This window comes from Chelmon rostratus, chromosome 16 (assembly GCF_017976325.1).
Source record: "Chelmon rostratus isolate fCheRos1 chromosome 16, fCheRos1.pri, whole genome shotgun sequence".
NCBI lineage: Eukaryota > Metazoa > Chordata > Actinopteri > Chaetodontiformes > Chaetodontidae > Chelmon > Chelmon rostratus.
Window position 1 is genome coordinate 6,781,512 of NC_055673.1, and position 19,467 is coordinate 6,800,978.

At 43.2% G+C, this 19,467-nt stretch overlaps 1 protein-coding gene across 1 annotated transcript; it reads right to left on the reverse strand.

The window, feature by feature from the left end:
* Positions 1–3,096: 3,096 nt before the first annotated feature.
* On the reverse strand, positions 3,097–18,000 carry LOC121619558 (claspin). Its single transcript, XM_041955349.1, has 24 exons — positions 17,792–18,000; positions 16,775–16,892; positions 15,806–16,221; positions 15,388–15,540; positions 15,079–15,141; positions 14,916–14,988; positions 14,620–14,722; positions 13,788–14,392; positions 13,202–13,390; positions 12,929–13,092; positions 12,634–12,818; positions 12,045–12,097; positions 11,626–11,828; positions 10,849–11,386; positions 10,529–10,562; positions 10,254–10,338; positions 10,000–10,136; positions 9,687–9,848; positions 9,345–9,466; positions 8,208–8,332; positions 7,811–7,931; positions 6,443–6,519; positions 5,088–5,249; positions 3,097–3,685 (listed from the first exon to the last, which is right to left on the reverse strand). Exons 1-24 carry the CDS (start codon positions 17,816–17,818, stop codon positions 3,560–3,562), a joined length of 4,041 nt encoding a protein of 1,346 aa, XP_041811283.1. The 5' UTR covers positions 17,819–18,000; the 3' UTR covers positions 3,097–3,559.
* Positions 18,001–19,467: the final 1,467 nt, after the last annotated feature.

A 19,467-nucleotide genomic window follows, 5' to 3' on the forward strand; every position in this document is an offset into this window, starting at 1 on the left:
AAAGTAATTTTCACTCACTGAAACAAATCTGTTGGGTTTACCCGGCGCCTACCATGACTGTTTCTCTCTCTCCACCTTCCTCTTATTGAATTCAGCAAGCAAGGTCATGCCCATCCTCTGGTGGTTGTAGAAAAGCATTCTGGGAAATGGAGGAAGTACTTGAATCAAATCTTCCTGGTAGACACTGAACATATGGGCATCAAGCTGAGCGTCAGGCAGTGAGTCTTTATGTTTTGTTACCTCTCCGTCACCAGGTGTCTACAATCACAGGTGGGCTTGAGGCATCGAAACCATTACCCACAATGCAACACTGACAGGCAACGTCATATCTCCAGTCCCCGCGAAGAGAGGACTGCAGGATTTGTTGCAGTGTGATATTTCTCAAAACTGGTGACTGGCTGCTTTTGTGACTGTCAGTCCAAGATCTAAAGGCATGGCGGTTGAATGTGTGTGTGCGTGCATGCAAGTGTGTTTTCTAGAGGTGTGTGTGTGTGTGTGTGGTGTGGAGAGGCTACATCAGACAGACTTAACAAGTGTTCACTGTCTCTCTCCACCCTGCTCTCATCCCTCTGACATGTCTTCGCTGGCGGCAGAGAGAACCTTGCGTCCTCCTCCTCCTCCTTCTTCTCCACACACACACACACACACACACACACACACACACACACACAGATCTATCCCCATCTTCCTCCCCCCTCTTTCTCCTTCAACAACATCCCCATTCAAGTGCATCAGCTCCAGGCGTCCTCCCCTCCCTCCCCTCCTCTCCTCTCCCCATCGTTCACTAGTAGCCTAAGCACATAAAAAATACATCAAACACAGCCGTCCGCCCAAGGCCTCGTCACACGCAAAATCATCTCTCCCTCCATCTCGCTCTAAAAAAGAAAAACCCAAGTTACAAAAGACAACTACAGAGGACACTGATACAAGGAGAGATAGACCGAACTCGGAGGACTGAGGGTCGTCTGTGAGGCCTCCTGGGGGAGGACAGATTATTGTAATGTTAAAACTCACCACCCCCCTTTCACACACAAACAGAGTAAAAAAAGGAGCATGACTTACCTTGCGCATAATAAGACCTTGTTTGAATTGTACACAGCCTGCAGCACCATGACCCACTTCCCTCAGTTCGGCTCCACATCTGCTCCAGCACCAGTCTCGGCGGTGACAGCGGCCGAGGGCGGCCGGCAGCACCCGCGGGGCCACGCTGTCAGATCCCCGGTGCTGAGATGCACAGAGACTGCAAAGAGAAGCCTGCCGGACCTCCAGCTCACAGCCAGCGCCCTTAAAAATCAGCCAAATCAGCCAAGACGTGCTAAATTGAACCACTAATCCAGCACGGGGTTGCTTTTGCACACTAATTACACACTTTTATTTTAGGCATAAATGTGAGTCCGCGCACACATGCAGTGCATACGTCACGACACACGCGCACACACTCCCTTTGGCTGCGACAGCTCATGTTTCTCTTCAATTATTCCACCCTCTGCCCTCTCCTCATAATCTGAATAAAGCCAGATCCGTGTCCTCTAGATATTTAGAGGCCGGGCCTCGATGCCAAAACATGTAACCTTCCTCCTCTCTCAAGTGTGGAGTGAATGGAGAGTTCAGGGAGAGAGAGGGTGGCGGGGGGCTTCAGTGCGTTGACCTCGTAATTCCCTCTCGGGGTTGAACAAAGTTGTGAAATTCAGTTTGGAGAGGCGGGTGTGGTGTTGATAGAGAGAAAGAGAAGGAGAAAAAAAAGCAGAGTTACGGCAAAGCCGCGTTATTCTCCAACGTGCAAAGAAATGATCCCTATTATATTCTAATTGGAAATGATTTCTTGACCCTGCAAACAGGCCCTAAGGATTTGGAGTCAAGTCTTTATCTCGATTAACTGAATCGTAATGGCTCAGAGATAATGATAGATGCAGCTCCACACCAAAATCATTTTATTCCTTTGCCCAGAGCCTCTTGGCTTGTAAAATTTCACAGAAATCCACAGATGTTTTGAGACTTCCAACTAGACAAACAAACAAAACGGAGGCAGAAACGCTTTAACAGAGGTAAGAATGTAATCACGGCTCTAACAACACCGGGATTAAGCCTGCCTGCCTGCAGGTACAGCAGCTCGCTATAGGCGGGGCCCACCATGGGGTTCATTCCAGACCCTGCTGGCGTTGGCCCCTAATGATGTGTAATGGGGCCTCCTGCGCCCATTCCTAACCCCGGGACCTCCTCCTAATCACCGTGGCTACTAATGAGATGGAGAGACATAAAAGGGCTCGTTAGAAGACCCTCCCTTTAATGCCGGCCTATTATTAGCCACTTAGCAAATCATTAGTCTCTAAACTGCAATTATGCTTTAAAAGCGGGAAGAAAAAGTGAAATAAAGAGTGGAAGGAGTCTTCAACTATTTAGATTTACAGGAAAGGAAAGAAGTGGATTCACTTGAATTGTTTACAAGCTTTCCTGCCTTATCAAAACCTCAGTTTCCCTACAGACAACCAGGAATAAAGGCTGTTAAACAAGAGTGAAATCTTCAGTTTTCTGTGTATTATTATGCCAAGCTGTCTTTTATACTGGTTTCCAGTGGCCTTTGGTTTGTGCAGTCCTGAGACTGTTGCAGAAGACACTTTCCCTTCTAAAGTCATGTGGTGTCATTAAGTTTGTGCAGGGAAAGGTCTGCTGTTGAAAGGTAAACTTAAGATGAGTGCACACTTATTTTTAAGAGGCCTGACAACGATGCACAGCATGTTTGAGGAGAGGTGGTGTTTAAAGAGCGGTATGAGAAACAGAAATTTCTTGTTTTTAATGCAACATCTGAATCCTAAGAAGCTTTTAAAACTATTTTTGCTGTACAAAAATCCTGCCCAAACAAATGAATAAACATTTTTTCCGAAAGCTGCTAAAAGAAACACATTTGAAAGTCATTTAGCCCCAAACACAAACCTTTAAGAGGAAAAAAAATCCTGTCAGAAAAGTGATCTTTACAAATTAATCACCAACACACTCAATTCACATCATACCTGTTGTACGCACCTGACCACCTAAAGCACAACTGACAGCTCGCAACCAGTTAAACAAGAGGAGAAAGGAGTAATGTCTTAAAATACACTTTTATTTACAATGTAAAAGAAATACATTTAAACCATCATACAAAACATTTCCAAACCTTTAAAATCCAAATCAATCATATATACATGATAAAACATCTCTAAATGGACTCCTCGGCTCAAATTAAGTCAAGATGTGACAGAAGAACGCTTCTGATGGCGTAACAGATTCAAAATTTAGACACACGAGCTGATCCACCAGACAGGAAATGCGTGTAGGAAAAGTAAGACAACAAAAGATGCCTTCAGTTTGTCATTTTAAGACGATGCAAACAACACACCTACAACCATCTGTATGTGTGTTTCATTAATGAGGCAAGAGGGGAGGACATCACGTAACCATCATGTCACCACCCGCTTCATCCGTTAAGTCTTACTGGCTCCTGAAACACTGTCGGTTCTGACTTTTATCAGTGTGCTTCCAGCCTGCTGATGAATTATCGTTCAGTTAGTGCATTTAGACCTCAGTGGTCCAGGAAGTTGAAGATGCTCCTCTGGGGGCCTTTAGTCTGTCCAGCAGGTTTGTTCTCCCTGCAGACCCTCTTTGCTGCCGGGTTCACTGTTCCCACCGGCCCCCTCTTCTTCATCATCTGAGGGTCAAACAAACACAAAGTTAAAGCTTTTTTAGAACAGAGACTCTCGTACAAAACCATAAATCGTTAATGAGCACTGACAAAATGACTACAGGCACTGACATGTTAGTGTGGTGAGAGAATACATGAATACACGTCTTTTATGGTTAAATTAATACAAATGTAATTAAAAATAAATAAAGTGTAGTTAATGGTGAACCTTGTGCTAAAAGAAGCTTGGATAAAAGCCAAGCAGTCCTTTCTGTGTTTGTACTTTGTAGCATCTAATAGGAGCAGTGGGCTTTGGCTCCACCTAGTGTCTTAAATGTAGAAGACATCAGCCTAATAAATTCACCCACCACGCTCACATGACGATCACACTGAGCAATCTCTCAAAGATCTTTGGAAAGTATTTTGTTTTTGTGCTTCTTTTAGAACAGAGATCACAGATCTCGCCCGAGAGACAAACCCAGACAGGATTGGGAAACCAAAACATATGACTGAACATTTTTCTACCCGAGCATGAGCTCCAAATGTCGCTTTTCTGTCAAAGAGTTTTCAAAGAACATCCGCCTGATGGAGCGAACACATGAGACGGGAAAGTTAAGTGGGAGGAGTCAGCAGTACCATGAGCGTGTGAGGTTCCCACATCAGTGCAGCCGTTTGGCTGCTAGTCCTACACTGTGATCATGTAATCACAGGGCCTGTTTAAACATATCTACAACATGAAAGCTGCCATTTGCAACATGAGATCATCTCTCCCTTTCACTCCTTTTTGAAACATCCATCTAAGTCAAAACAAACACACTGGAATCCATGCACGAGCAAGCCAGAGCCCTGTAGGACTCATACATTTTTCTGCAATCTGTGAAACATGGCGCTGCCACCATTTCCCACCATAACGGGAACAACAGGCGACTGTGGACGCTCGTTAACTGGTTGAGGTCGGCCAGTATGATGTGAATTACTGACCCAAAGTTAAACATGACAAGAGTTTGCAATTTTTTTTAAAGCAATATTGCACTTTACCACCACTCGTTGCACATCATCTAATAAGCACAACAACAACTTTACATCAGTTTTCTGTTTTATGCTACTTAATACTTCCTTATCGTTTTATCTTTTGTACCCGTTTCTTTTCTCTTTTAGTTACTGCTATATGGAGAAAAGAACAAATTCTACCATGACCCTTCATGACCCCAAACTTTGAGGGTGAAATATTACTTTGACCAGGCCCCTGCAGGGCAAAGATATTTTGTATATTCATCTCAAAACATCTCGAGTTTGATCTCAGTGTAGGGGCAACGTGGGACCGAATGGTTTTGTTGGAACGCTGTTCAAGCTCGTACCATCTCAGCTTCCACGCATGCCTGATTCAGAGGACACAGCGCATTTGTTTCGTGGCACTCCTTTCACTCACCTGTTTCTGGGGAGCATCTGAGGTCGAGTTGTCCTTCTCAGGCGACAGAGTCTGGAACAGGAACCCTCTGCTGTTTCTGGGCGCCAGAGGATTCCCCTCTGAGATCGAAGCCAGCTTTTGGAGGACGGATTGAGGCTGACTCAGTAATGAACCTCTCCTCACCTGGCAGAAATCAATAAAACATGAGTCTCAGATTGACCTTGTATAGTACACAGGGAATAGGTAATGAACTCTGTGGGTAAAATATTTAAAGGGCCAATCACTCATTCTGCATCATTTTGAATCGTTTTTTAATGAGGCTTTGGTTTAGATCAAGTCAATACAAGGCCGAAAACCAATCTTTATTCTCCACTGGTTGTACTAGCTGTTCCTCCAGAAGCCACTAATACACTAGATCCTGACACCGGCTGCCTGTCTGCCAAAGTGGCAGGTGAGTAAACAAACCTCTCAATAACAACGTTTGGCTGCTAGTAATGTTACAACATGGATAGGTATTCAGAAGGACACATGAAATTAGAACAGAATCATACTAAAACAGTCTCAATATTTCACCTTAGTCATTTGTGTCCTAAAAATGTTATACAGTGGACACCTTATGAAGCTTGAAAGAAAAAAAGAACAGCACAACTAGTGTTTTTTGAAAAGTTTCCAAACTGGGATGAAGCTTCCACCGATGTGATAAAATGAGAAATCAACAATGAGTAACTCAAAATACAGGATACAAACAAAATGCAGCAGAAGAATAAAGTCAGAAGTGCAAAGGAAACCAAGATTTAGCATTTTAAACAATCGGCAATGCTCTCAGAGAACAGTGAAATCTTACAAGTACCCGGATGTTCACCTGAATTATAAACTGGACTGGACTGACAGTACAAATGAACTATATAAGAAAGACCAGAGCATGCTGTATCTGCTGAGGACTTAACAGACTGGTTAAGAAGGCCAGCTCTGTCCTCGACCCAGTGGAGGTAGCGAGAGAAAGGAGGATGATGGCTAAGCTATCGCCCCCGATGGAGAACATGTCCCCACCTCATGCAGGACACTCTGACAGGACTGGGCAGCTTCTTCGGTGACAGGCTGCTTCACCCACAGTGTGCGAAGGAGAGATAACTCATGTTCTTCCTTCCTGTTGCTGTCAGACTTTACAATCAACACTGCTGCCAGCAGATCACACACCGAAGCTGACAAATGCACTCATGTGCAATGTCAGTGTATATACAGTTTCATATCTTGCTTTTTTTTTTTTTACTCATGCTTCTTACTATTACACCACCTTCTTTGCTGCTGTAACACTGCAAATTTCCCCACGTTGGGATTAACAAAAGATGATCTTATGTTGTACCACAGTGACGTACCTGTAAGGGCTGTGAGGGCCTCTGGAAGGGGTTCAGAGCTGATGAGGTCTTCTCTGGTTGTGGTGCCACAGGACGTTCTGTGTGAACATTTGGAAAGTTAGATCCGGAAATAGAATATAACCTGTCTCCCAATATTATGACTATGAACAGAAAAATTTTTGCAGATTTTATTTGTCTCAATATTACATTTGTAGTCCTGAAATGTTTTAATCATGATACACTGATGGAAAGGAGCTTTGTTTTTAAACGTACAGGAGTGTGAATAGCTAAAATGCCCTTTAAATCTGACTAAGGTTATTTTGTAAAGCCCACTTTGTCCTTCGGATCTGAGGATGTGAAGCAGCCAGAAACAAAAACTCATGAATATTACATGTGGCCACTCGGTTTAAGTCCCACTTATTTTTCCGGGAACACAAGAATGCCACAGCTGTGGGGAAATGAACACTGAAGCAACTTGCCATTTAGCAACGACAGTACTGGCAGCACTTTCCTGTCTGGTTTAGTTTACTGGGACACGTGCCACTGTTTTAGTGCAATCAGTGTGTGTGAGTGTGTGTGTGTGTGTGTGTTCTGTCACAAATCAGGTGAAGTTACTGCCAGCCTTCTCAACTGACAGCGCTAAGTAGATGAAAATACATATCTGAGGACATTAGACTCTAACAGCACATTTATGCCTGATATTAAAATGCAATTTGTTATCCGGATGCGATTTTCATGTTAATGCAGGGTGTAAACGGATCTGCCAGGCAACATCTGGAGAGAGTGTGGCTCACGTTGTGTTCAGATTTGGCACACAAAATAACATCGATACGGATATTTGTTCCTAGCAGTTCAAATTAAGAGAGCCAGCAAGAGAGTAGGCTGTAAGAGACATGCCCCTAACAATGTTTTTATACAAAGAAAGGAAGAACTTTATTTATCACATTTACAACAGGGGAAAAATAATTAAGAATTTTGTTTGTTTGTTGACTACATTTAAGTTTCCCCTAACTCAACAACTCACAAAACTCTGTCGGGGGGTGATTTGCCACCACCTCAAATTACTCACCGGCAGGTTTTGCTCTGGAGGACAGAGATCAGATCTCATAGAGGAGAACACCAGGATAATACCAGAAGCAAACGCAAAGGCAAGACCAGATCATTTTTTTTAATGCGGATATAGATTCCATTTTAATACCAGGTGTAAAAGGGACCTGACCATTTAAACACCTTTTAAAAGCTCAACCACTCCCCATTTAGACACAAAGGCAATGCTGCCAAGCTTTGAAATAACCCATCTGGTGACCCTTTTAAATGCTTTGCTTCCATCTACTTGTTCGCCATGAGACTATTTGAGATTCTTCCTGTGAGGCCTCGTATCAAACCGACCTTTCCTCTGCAGAGTCTTGACAGTCAGTTTCTTGGCCACCTTCATAAAGCGACTGTCTTCCTCTCCAATCTTCTCATCGTCTGCATCCAGATCTTCCCCTTTCTTGGCGTTGTGTTCAGACTGTGAGAAGAGACATAGAGAAAGGAATGAAGATAAAATAACAACATCCAGCTGCAGGGGAGGGGGGGTGGGGGGGTGGCTCAAACACACGGGTCTTGAATCAACGCACATGTAGCCTTTCTTTGTATGTTTAGTGGCATAACCTCCTTTTAAGCCTGCACTGAATTCAGTCAATACTGAAAATGTATTTCTATTAATGGCTCCTCACTATTATCCATGTACAGGACCTCTTCCTGCTTGCAAGCACAAATGTACGTCATATCTCCTATGACCCACCTGCTCTCTGAGCCACTGTTCTCTCTCCAGTCTCTCCTTCCTCCTTTGGACCTCAGACTGGTCCACGTCATCATCTTCCTCCTCCTCTTCCTCTGCTCCTGTCTCGTCTTTGTTAAAACCATCATCTGAAGGGAAAAGTCCAAAAGAAACTCTAAGTGGCTTGTTGGAGCAAGTTTCTAGACTTGATGCACTCAAGAGTTTTCTTTTTTTAGGTTGTTAGCAAGCATCCTTAGAATGTTTCTTTTTATTTTGTGTGTGTGTGCATGTTTTCATCTGGATGGCAAGCTGAGTACAATCGTACGGAGCCCCTAAAGTGTCATGAAGAAAAAAAAAAACTATATTGTGCGCACGAGATACTACAACGTGCGCTCTATTTAATGCACTCGTTCATTTATACAGACAGGTAGCAACAACAATAGACAGCCGGGCTCCGTTCACGACTGAATCTGATTTTAATATTTACCGTATTTTCCGCACTATGAGGCGCACCTAAAAGCCTTTAATTTTCTCAAAAACCCACAGTGCGCCTTTTATATGGATCAACATTGGTTAATTATGGCTAGCGCTGATGTGCAGACGCAGTGCGCTGAGGTTCAGGAGCAGAAATCACATTAACCACGTTTGATTAATATTTTAATTGCCTATTATTTGGCATAAATCCATATTTTTTATTGTTCAGTGAAATAGTCATTTTATTATTCAGGTTGACAGCTGACTGCACGCGCCAGTAAAAGGATGATGGCACGCAGAGAGTGGAATACAGCTGTTACTTCGGCCACGCCCCCTGACTACGATAGCCATAATTAACCAATGTTGATCCATATAAAAGGCGCATCGGATTATAAGGTGCACTGTGGGTTTTTGAGAAAATTAAAGGCTTTTAGGTGCGCCTTATAGTGCGGAAAATACGGTAAATATTAAAATCAGATTCAGTCGTGAACGGAGCCCTCTGTCTATTGTTGTTGCTACCTGTCTGTATAAATGATCGAGTGCATTAAATCGAGCGCGCGTTTTAGTATCTCGTGCGCACGATATAGTTTTTTTTTTCTTCATGACACTTTAGGAGCTCCGTACAATCGCCCTTGCATTGATAACTAAAGTTGTACTAAATTCTACATTAATTATCAGTAAACTCACTAATATTTTTCCAACGGAAGCGGCGAGCTCGCCCCGGCCCGTCAGAGTGCAGGTCGCCGTCGGCGAGGTACCGCTCCTGGTAGAGCCTCAGACGTCGCTTGTCATCATCCATTACTTGTTTCCTGTGGGAACATTTTTATCTCTCAATTCAAATCGCTACATTTCAGATGGAAGATATCCACCTTGCATTATAGCAGGATATTCCTGTTATGATTGGAGCAACAGTGGAGGAAACGCTGCACATGCATTCATGCAGTTTAAGCTCGGGACAAACCTGAAGACTGGCTGAAAAAGACTTTCCACTTAAAGAATGCTTCAGATGGACTGTGATTGGTTACTCACATGTGGATCTTGTTGACCTGGTCCTGCAGCTCTTCATCAGAGGGAAGCTCTTCAAGAAGCTCCTCTTCCTCGTATTCGCTGCCTCGGTCATTGTCCTCATCGTCGCTGCCCACGTCACTGCCTGACAGCTCAGCCTCTGAGTCCAGGTAGTCCGCCAAACGCCTGTGAGGAGGACGCAAGGATGCAAGAAACTGTTAAACCTGTGCTACAGCGCGGTTTATCTGATCCGTGTCAAACACAGAGAGAAGAGGGTATAATATTACTCATGCTTGCATGGAAACACACGTAAAGTTTGATTTGACTCTTCACTTACATTTTCTTCTTTTTCTTAACCCGGCGCGGTGCAAACACACCCTGCATCTCCTCCTCTTCTACATCGTTGTCCTCTTCCTCACCACCACTTGCCTCGTCCTCCTCTCCATCCTCATCTTCATCGTCATCATTGTCCTCCTATAAAAACCAACAACACACTTTGCATTTGCTTCCAGTGTGTTATTTATACATGGACCGTTTGTAGAGTTTCAAATCACAACAGAGACAATGATTCATGTGTGGATCTGATGTTACCTGTTCACTGTGACTTTCCACATCTGACAGAAGCCGGAACTCGCAGTCCTCCTCCTCCTGCTCTTCCTCCTCTGGCTTATTTTTACTTTATACAGACAAATCACAATGAGAATCTTACATTGCATGTAAATATTGCAATTATTTTTCCCCGGGAAATCGAGACACAATGAGAGCTTTGTAAATCATAAAAGGTAATCAAAGGACTTATACAGATCAGATACAGAAAAACAGTCTTATTAATAGTTAATGATTTGAATTATTTGATGTATTTGTACCTGTCTTGTGTGGGTGAAGCCAAGTGAGCAGAACCTAAAATTTGCAGATAAGGAGACAAATTTAAATATTGTGCAGCTGGAAGGAAAACAGAAAAACAGATGCTCATAACATCTTCAAACCTCAAAATCACAGTTTCAGAACCCACAAGGTTCCTAATAGTTTTTCAGGTTTAGTTTATCTTATACAAGTTATCGGTTTAATCACAGTAAGATCTACTGTTTGGTTTTCAGTAAGTTAAACTCTGAATACGTTAATAGCTTATAGGCCAGTCATGTACAATGTTCTCAATGGAAAAAAGGGGGGCTGCATACTCCTTTACCTGGACTTGGAAATTTCCCTGAACAGAGTCCCAGCAGCTGATCCATGGTATTATCAGATCCTTCATCATGTCCTGTCTCCTTGCTCTTTCCTGTTTCCACCTGCTCCTCTCCGGCCTGTGTCGGTGGAAACGCTCCGGAGCACAGCCCGAGCAGCTCATCCTCCTGCGTTGCTCCGAGGCCTCCGGCCCGACTCGAGCCGCTCTCCGCTGTCCCGAAAACGCCAGAACACATCCCCAGCAGCTCCCCCATGTTGGCGTCCATTGCGTTCTCATCCAGGCTGTCGAGGATCAACTGTCTTTTGTGGGAGCGAGGCGCACCAAGGCGTGGCCCCACGTTCAGGAAGCCGTCTGCATCTAGCAACTGGGAGTGGGTGTCATCCTCCAGGGAGAAGCGGCCTTGGGAGTCTCCTCCCAGACCAGGGCCGGAAGCTGCTCCACCCAGGGGCACCGAATCTGCTCCTGGGGATGGAGGTGCATACAAATCTTGGGAGTCCTCAACAGGGAGGCAGAGAGAGGGCTCGGAGAGTTTTCCTGAACTCTGATGGGAAAAAAGAAGAAAAACTAAATCACTTTATGTAAAGTAAACAACAGCTGAAAGAATTTTGTCTTTGTTTCTTCGTTTCCTTTCCAGGCGTGTATTTAATGTAATCCTGCTGGTTGTGACCAAGCAAACAAATAAAAATCATCCCTTTACCATAAGTGGGTTGTTCTGTCTGCCTCATCAATTTGACTGAACGGATTTGTTTAACCCTGGGAAGGTTTGGGAATTGATCTTACTTTGGAGGCAGAGCCGAGGAAGCTGGGCCTGAACAGGCAGGGAGAAGGCGAGCGGAAAATGGAGGAGTTGGAGTTGGCGTTGGCGCTTCTTCCTGTGGAGCGCTGATGATTGACAGGCTGGTAGGAGGTTATCATAGATCCTGCGAGCTCAAAGCTGCTGTTGTGGCTGTTGTCTTTCACCAGGGACAGAGAGTCGTCCTCTTCTGGAGACGAGACGGGCGAGATAGTGAGAAAAGAATGTATGAATGTTGCAAAAAATAGAAGGTGTCCTGTCAATTAGAGCGTCTTCAACGTGAAAAACATTTTTATCAGTATATTTAAAGCATTTTCTTCCATAAATATTTCTTGAAACTATACATTAGCCTGTTTTGAGTGTAAAAAGTGCTGACAAGCTGAACAAGGTCATTCACTCTACTCACCCATCTTATTGCTGCTGTCCTGTCCAGAAGGACCAGACCTTCTTACACCATCTCTGAAAAGGAAAAACAGTACATATGAAGCAGCTTTACTTCTTATATACACGCACGGAGTAAACATATAATACATACAAATATGAGACTGTGAAAATGACAACATAAAAAATGAACCTTTTAGTGGCAAAACACCTAGGAACCTTTTGCAAGCACTGGTTTCTCGTTGGACCGGTCAAAGTGAAAGAACCCCTGTTCTAATTGTTGTTACAATGAAATGATTGTAAGCCAATTTTGTGGCTGTTTTGATTAAATAAATGATTTTTGAATACACAAAAAAGATTTTTTACTGCATTTAAGCATTGAAAAAAGTGGACATATACTGTTTGTTTGAACCCTATTCTAGTTGGTGAACCTACCTAAATTTATATCTATTGTATGTGCTACAGAAAAATTAACAAACTCCTCTTAATTTAGGATCAATTTGAAAGCAAAAACACAAAGAATTAATTTGCTTTTAATATAATTCTAAATAAATTCAGACGTCAAGGGGTTAAAAGCAAAGACACACACACAACCAGAGTCCAAACACACTTACCCGGTACGTGAGCAGGAGTTTCCCGGGAACAACATGAGTGTGCCATCTGTGTTAACTAGGTCAGGAGTTGAAGAGGGTCCGGTCTGTGCTACAGGAGAAGGGCTCCTGATGCTCTGAGCCACGCTGCCTTCCTCCTCCTCCTCTTCTGCCTCACCATCATCACCTCCCAGTAAGTCATCTACACCCTGTTAAAAGAAGATCAGGCTTGACGTGAGTGCAAAAAGGGATAAAAGCACAAATGTGTACAAAAGTAATTTCATTGTTCCAGAGCAGCACGAAATAAATATCCTCTCACCTCTTCTTCCTCAGACTCGTCTGTCATGTCTTCCTCCTCCTCTTCCTCTTGTCCAAAGTCTTCATTGTCTAGGCGAATCAGCTCGGCCTTGCGTACCCTCTCCTCCTGTCTCCGCTGGGCCATGGCGAACTGCAGGCGCTGCTTCAGAGTGCGCAGCTTCTCTCCTATGAAAAGGGGGACAGGAAGTCAACAATCTGGTCCTCCTGTCTGAAGCACACCCATCAAACTCCTGTAATTTTCCAGAAGCCCCGTCCTCAATGTGCACCCCCATACCTGGTTTGGTCGCTGCGGGCTCCTCTGCTCCCTCTTTAACAGTGACAGCGACTGACTCAGTGTGCAACTCTTCCTGACCAGACGGGGTGCTGTCTTTGCGGATGATGCTGAGCTGCATCGTGCGCTCTCCCTGAGGACGTGTGGGCGCATGGACGTGACGAAGGTAGCGCTCCTTCAATGCCTCCACACCTAGTTGAAGAGGAGGTAAATACAAGATCTAAATGTAGTGGTAGAAGAAGCATTTATTAACCAACACACTAAAACCTGTACTGTACATTTACTGCCAGACTGACAACTTCCTGCAAACCTTTTCCTCTGCTCACATTCACAGTCACTTTTCTGCCACTTCCTTTCTCATTCTTCTCAAGCACACACACACACACACACACACACACACACACACACACACACACACACACACACACACACACACACACACACACACACACACACACACACACACACACACACACACACACACACACACACACACACACACACACACACAGAGTTAGGTTGCTTTTAAAACAATGGACGCTAAATGGATATCTCAACTGTGCTGAAATCCTTAAGAAAAATCCTTTACCAGGGTTGAGCTGTGGAGGCTCGAGCTGAACAAAGGCTCCCTCGTCTGGACACAATTTGGCAACAGGTGGGGGGTCCAGTCCAAGCTTCTTCAGTATGGCCAATTTGTCCTTCTTAGGTTTGGTGGGTTGCTCTGTTGAAGGCACTGCAGCAGCTGGATCGGCGCTCCCACACTGAGTGGCTGAAGGCTCCACCAAAGCACCAGGTAAGGGCTCTTTTTGCAGGGCGTCACAGTCAGACATTACTGCAGTCTGGCCTTGTTCTAAGGGTGCAAGAGAGGTTTCTTCTCCGGAGTCAGAAGAAGGTCTAACTACTTCGTCATTTGTGACCGACTCCTGCAGACTCTCGGAGAGGTAAAGCATCGGCACGGATTCCTGGTCAGGATCTAGGCTTGCGGTTGCTTCTCTGTCCTGGTTGAGGCTCTCCTGTTGCGGGGACGAGGTGGCGGCAGGGTGAGGTATAGGCTGGATCTGAGTAGAGGACAGATCTAGAGAGGGTGAAGAGTCCTGCTCTGTGGATGGCTGCAGGGGATCACTGGCTGGGTTGGGGGGAGGTGGAGGAGGAGCCGACGGTGTTTCCAACATCACGGCTGAATACTTTGTAGATCTGAAAAGAGTAACATTCTCATTAATTTGTTTTAAGTTTATTATGGCAGGCTTGAAAATGTACAATTTTGATTGCGTGTGTGTGACAGAAATAAAATGTTTTGTAACCAGTCTATTGTAATTAGTATAATTATTCTAGTAAAATTATGACAGCAGATGGTAATTTTTGGCCAGAGCGGCTCGCTGTTGCCCTGATGTATGTGTATCATTTGTTAAGTTTGTCTTTACTTCAGCAGTGCCATGGCAGGACCCGCCGGCCTGGCCCTCTTCTTAAAGAACTGGTCGATGGTCTTCGGCTCAGGGATGTGGTAAGGCAGTCCAAGCGTAGACTCTACAAAGACAGAGGAATGTGTCAAACATGCTTAAGTAGCATAGAAAGCATGAGACTGCTCTTTTAAAGTCTGAACCACACTCAAATCATGATCCAAAACTACAACATTTTGAGGTTTAACTGGCAAAACCAGAACAGTTAACACATTGCCACAACAGACAAAAGACAACAGAAGTGTTTCTTGTAAACTGACCTCTGACCAGCCTCTGAGACTCGCTGTGGAGCTGCTTCATTGCCTCTTTGCTGGCACGTGCAGCTTTCCTCTCCTGAAAACATCACACGTTTAGAATGAAACTGCTCTTTGTTATTCATTTGAAAGCATTTAGAGTAAATTCATGAACTCTGGCTCTGCATACCGCACGCTGGGGTTTCTCTGGTGCCTCTTCATCTTCATCCTCTTCCTCATCCAGGAGAGGATTCTGCAGCATTAACATTTAACACTGATTAGGCAAAGGCCTGTCTAGAGAACATCTGCATGTGCCATGTGACACATTGTGCCACTCTTTTCACCACATTTCACCAAAACTTCATGAACTTTAACAAATCATTTTCACAGAATTATGCTTTATACAAAAAAAGCAATGGCTTAAATTCATTAAAAAATAAATAACGAAAGTCACAAGAAATAATGGTGAAGCATTGAATGAACATGATCTATTTAGTACCTTGTTTTTTTTCATTTTTTGCTTGACAGCAGCTCGGATGGCCTCCAGAGACTCTTCTTCCTCCTCTTGCTCATCGTCCAGACCAGTGTCAAACAGCTCTGTGTCACCCAGCAGACATCCACTGTCGTTCAGAGCCGGAGGGACAGGTGTGTTCTGGGGAATGGAGTCCAAAGTTTCCTTTAACTACACAATATAATCCTCATGCTATAACGACTCGATTCTGCGTCTGTTAACTTCAGCATTTCATTTTATTTACACAATTACTATTCTTTTTGTACATGTTTTAATTCCTTAATAAGGTGATTTGGGTGTCCAGTGCAATTTTACCCTTAACCATGATATGCCACCGTGTATAAAGAGCTAAGTGGCATAATAAGAAAACAAATAACACTGAGAGAAAAGGTCAAGCTGCACTCACCTCATTCATTTCAGAGAACCTCTCTTTCTTCTTCAGTTTTTCCACTGCTTTGCTACGCTTCTCCTTTTTCTCTTGATGCCTCTGACTCTTCTCCCTTTTCTTCCGTTCCTTTGTCAATTGTGTCTCCTTCCTCACTTTCTCCTCTATTTCTCCACATTTCTCTTGCTCGGGCTCACTGCCTTCGCTGTCAATGGGTGCTCGGCTTATTCTCTTACTCTTCTGCGCCCCTCTCTCTTTCCTCCCACCCTTCTCCTCTGCTGTCTCCATCTCCTCTCCGCTGGAAGCAGATAGGACCAGTGCTTCAGCCATGTGAACACTGTTGTCCCCAGCTGCCTCCTCTTCCTCGCTGTCACTGTCTCTGATGGCATTACGATGTGGCTTTCTGTGAACTGTGATGTCTTCATCGTCATCAGAATCTGAAAACCAAATAATAATTTAGAAACGGCCAAATACGGAGCGATCATAACAAAACAAAACAAAATTTTTGTGGTGTAGAATAAGGTAAGGTGTGCTAATCATCTCATCTGAAATTGGTTCTGTTGTTGCTTTTTATCCTGTGTATTGTGCTTGTGTGTTATTTTTGTTTGCTCCAGTATTACTCAATGATTGATATAACCTCATTCTCCTTTTGAGCTTTAAATAAATGTGATTCTTCAAAATAATTGTCCTCTTGGAGCAAAAGTATGATTGTCGTTAAATTGTAAGCTCATGCAGTGAGGTCCTTCAGACATCTTTTTGTTTTTTAATGCAGCATTTTTTAGACATTGGACTGTCAAAGACACATTTCTCTTTAGGCAGGATCATGGGATGCCATTCAAACAGCAATTTGGCTGTTGTATTTATCTTAATTGTCCACTACAAGCCTAACTGTATGATGTAAATGCAACAAGGTTTCTCATTTACACAGCCAAAGAGGCTTTGCCCTGCCTCCCTCAGGCTGGATTATCATGTGTAGTTGTGTTACTTCACCTGGAAGCTCTTCTTTATTGTTCGCTGTCTCCGTGACCATCTCCTCTGCTGGAGAGCCCATGCCGCTGTCCGAGTCACTCTCCGTTGCAGTTTGGGCCACGGCTGGGAGTCCCTCCGCCTGGGTACAATGACACAGAACAGAATTCACCAATCATGAAGTGCATTTTCTACAGTATGCTGGCACTGCAGTCTGTTTGCTCTGATGTCTGTTTACTGAAAAAAAAAAAGATGAGGGTATGTATTCAGTGTAATACAGCCTTAATCTAAGGCACACACTGCCAAATGGAAGGGTTCAGGGTTACTCATTGTGCTCTGTGTATTTCAACACACACCTTAATTAAATACAAAGGTACAAAGAGGTATTTATTTTGTGGTTAAAGTGAAAAACTACAGATAGATGTTAGATGTCCAACTCACTGCATAACTTTTTCTATGATACCAAAGGTACAGTTGTGTTCACGAACACGTCAAAAAACACGGAGGAAAAGGTCCTTTCTTTGCAAACATGAAACATGGTGGTCCATTGTGTGACTTTATGAAGCCAAATGGCTGTTAAATTAGACCAGTGGCGCCTTGCAATAAACCAAACAATGAGCACATACGTTAGCTAGCGACATTGCTTCTTTTCAACGATTGCAATGAACTAACTTAGCTCCAAGTAATGTTACCATACACGGAAAAAAGACGTCGTAGACACAAGTGATTTATTTCAGCGAGCGATCCACAACATCAAAATCGTCTTAGATATGATTTTAAGTGGTTACCAAAGTAAAATGCCGGACATGCATTTAATCGACGTGACCAGGCCAAGACAACAACCACCATTCAAGCTGGCTAAACCTAACCGAGCGAGCTAGCTAACTGGCTAACGCTAACAATATCTGCGATCAGCATTGCATCATCTATCTACAATAGCTTTGTTGCTGCTACTCTTTTCCTAAAACTTTTTAAAGTCTGACACTTTCATGTTGGATAGATGTCCAAACTAGCGACTGATATCTGAAGCTGATTCCTCACCTGTTGTTGAGAAAGGACCAGGCTCATCTTTGTCCGCCGGCTACTTTATGCTCCTCTGCGAAATAAACCAGCGGAGACAACTCTTCGTCGAATCTCGGCAGCCACAACAGAGGTGGAAAAGTAAATGTCTGCGAGACAAAGGCTATTTTAGCCGTTTAAAGCACATTTAGAAAGCGTTTAGCCCGGCTGCTCCTCTTCCTCCCGCCTGTTCCATACACACCGAATAGAAATTTTGATCGTTCGCGCGCCGTGACAGCTGGCCCGCAGTTTTTCGTCACCGAGGTGTCAATCGTCCCGTTCTCGCTTTGCCATTGGTCCATTGGGGAACTTTGCATACGCCCAGTTTGACGACACATTCTGACGAAAGCTGATTTTAAATACCGGGAATGCTGTGGCGGGCGGGGCTGAGGGCTTCTGCAAAAGCGAGGGTGATCTAAGGTTTTTGAAAGAAAGACAGAAAGAAAGAAAGAAAGAAAGAAAGAAAGAAAGAAAGAAAGAAAGAAAGAAAGAAAGAAAAGTTGCTCATTCGCCTAAACTTCTAATGCAAAATCTAATGGAATAACAGGGTGCGTGTGTAATAGTGCATGTCTCTCTCCCTCAGTGATCCTTATGAGTTATTATGACTTGTTGACGTTAATGAATATTCTTCCTCAAGCAAAAGCGCCTCAGATTTTAATATGATTTTTTTTTTAAATTTCAGTATTAAGTACATATGCAAAGGCTACTAAAGACGTGAAGATGGATGCATGTTTTTTTACTGACAGAAAGTCAGTCATAGTATAGTCAAAGTCAGAGTAAAATGAAGATACAAATAAATAAATAAGGAAATAGCCCACATTGCAGGCATTAATTATTAACATCAAATTCCAGTAAAATAGTTATTACTTTTCAGATTAATAGTTTACCTACAAAGCATGTGGCAGTTTTACATAATAAAATCTATTCGTACAGATTAAACTACACAGGAATATAAAGTAGTTTAAGATTGCGCCATCTTGATGAACTATATAATAAAGACAATGACCCAAGACAGGCGGCATTTTTCTCCATTATGAGTGCAATTAACATTTTGCTTATAATACTTCTCCTAAATAAGATTTTCCCGTCATTTTGGAACATGGCCCATTTCAGAATAGTATATATTAGTGTATATAATTGGATTATTAATCCATCAATGTGTAAGCATCCCTTTAAAGTTGCAGCTAATTAAGGTAGGGATCATTTTGAATACTTAACATACTGGTAGGTAGCTAAATCTTTAATAGTGCGTCATAATTATTTGCAAGTAGCATAAAATGGAATGGCTAAAAAAGTAAGCAATTCAGTAGTTGATTGATCAACAAATTGAATAATAGTTCAATCAACTAACTGTACCCAAGTATCAACTGTGTGTCAGTGCCGTACAGTTGGTACTCAAGTACCCGAATAAAGGACCAAAGTAAAGTGTTTGAGTGAATGTACTTTCCTTTCCACTACTAATTTTCTCCAAACTTTTAATTTATTCCTACACTTTATTTCACCTGGTGTTGGTTGGGTATCTTGTGTGTATACTTAATCATACTCACAGAAACTTTCTTGTCTTATATTGTAATAGCCTAGTCGAGTATCCTATTACTATGCTGCAAGTACAGCCCCCCGAGTGACTGGGATCATTAAAATTTGATCTGCCAGTGCGG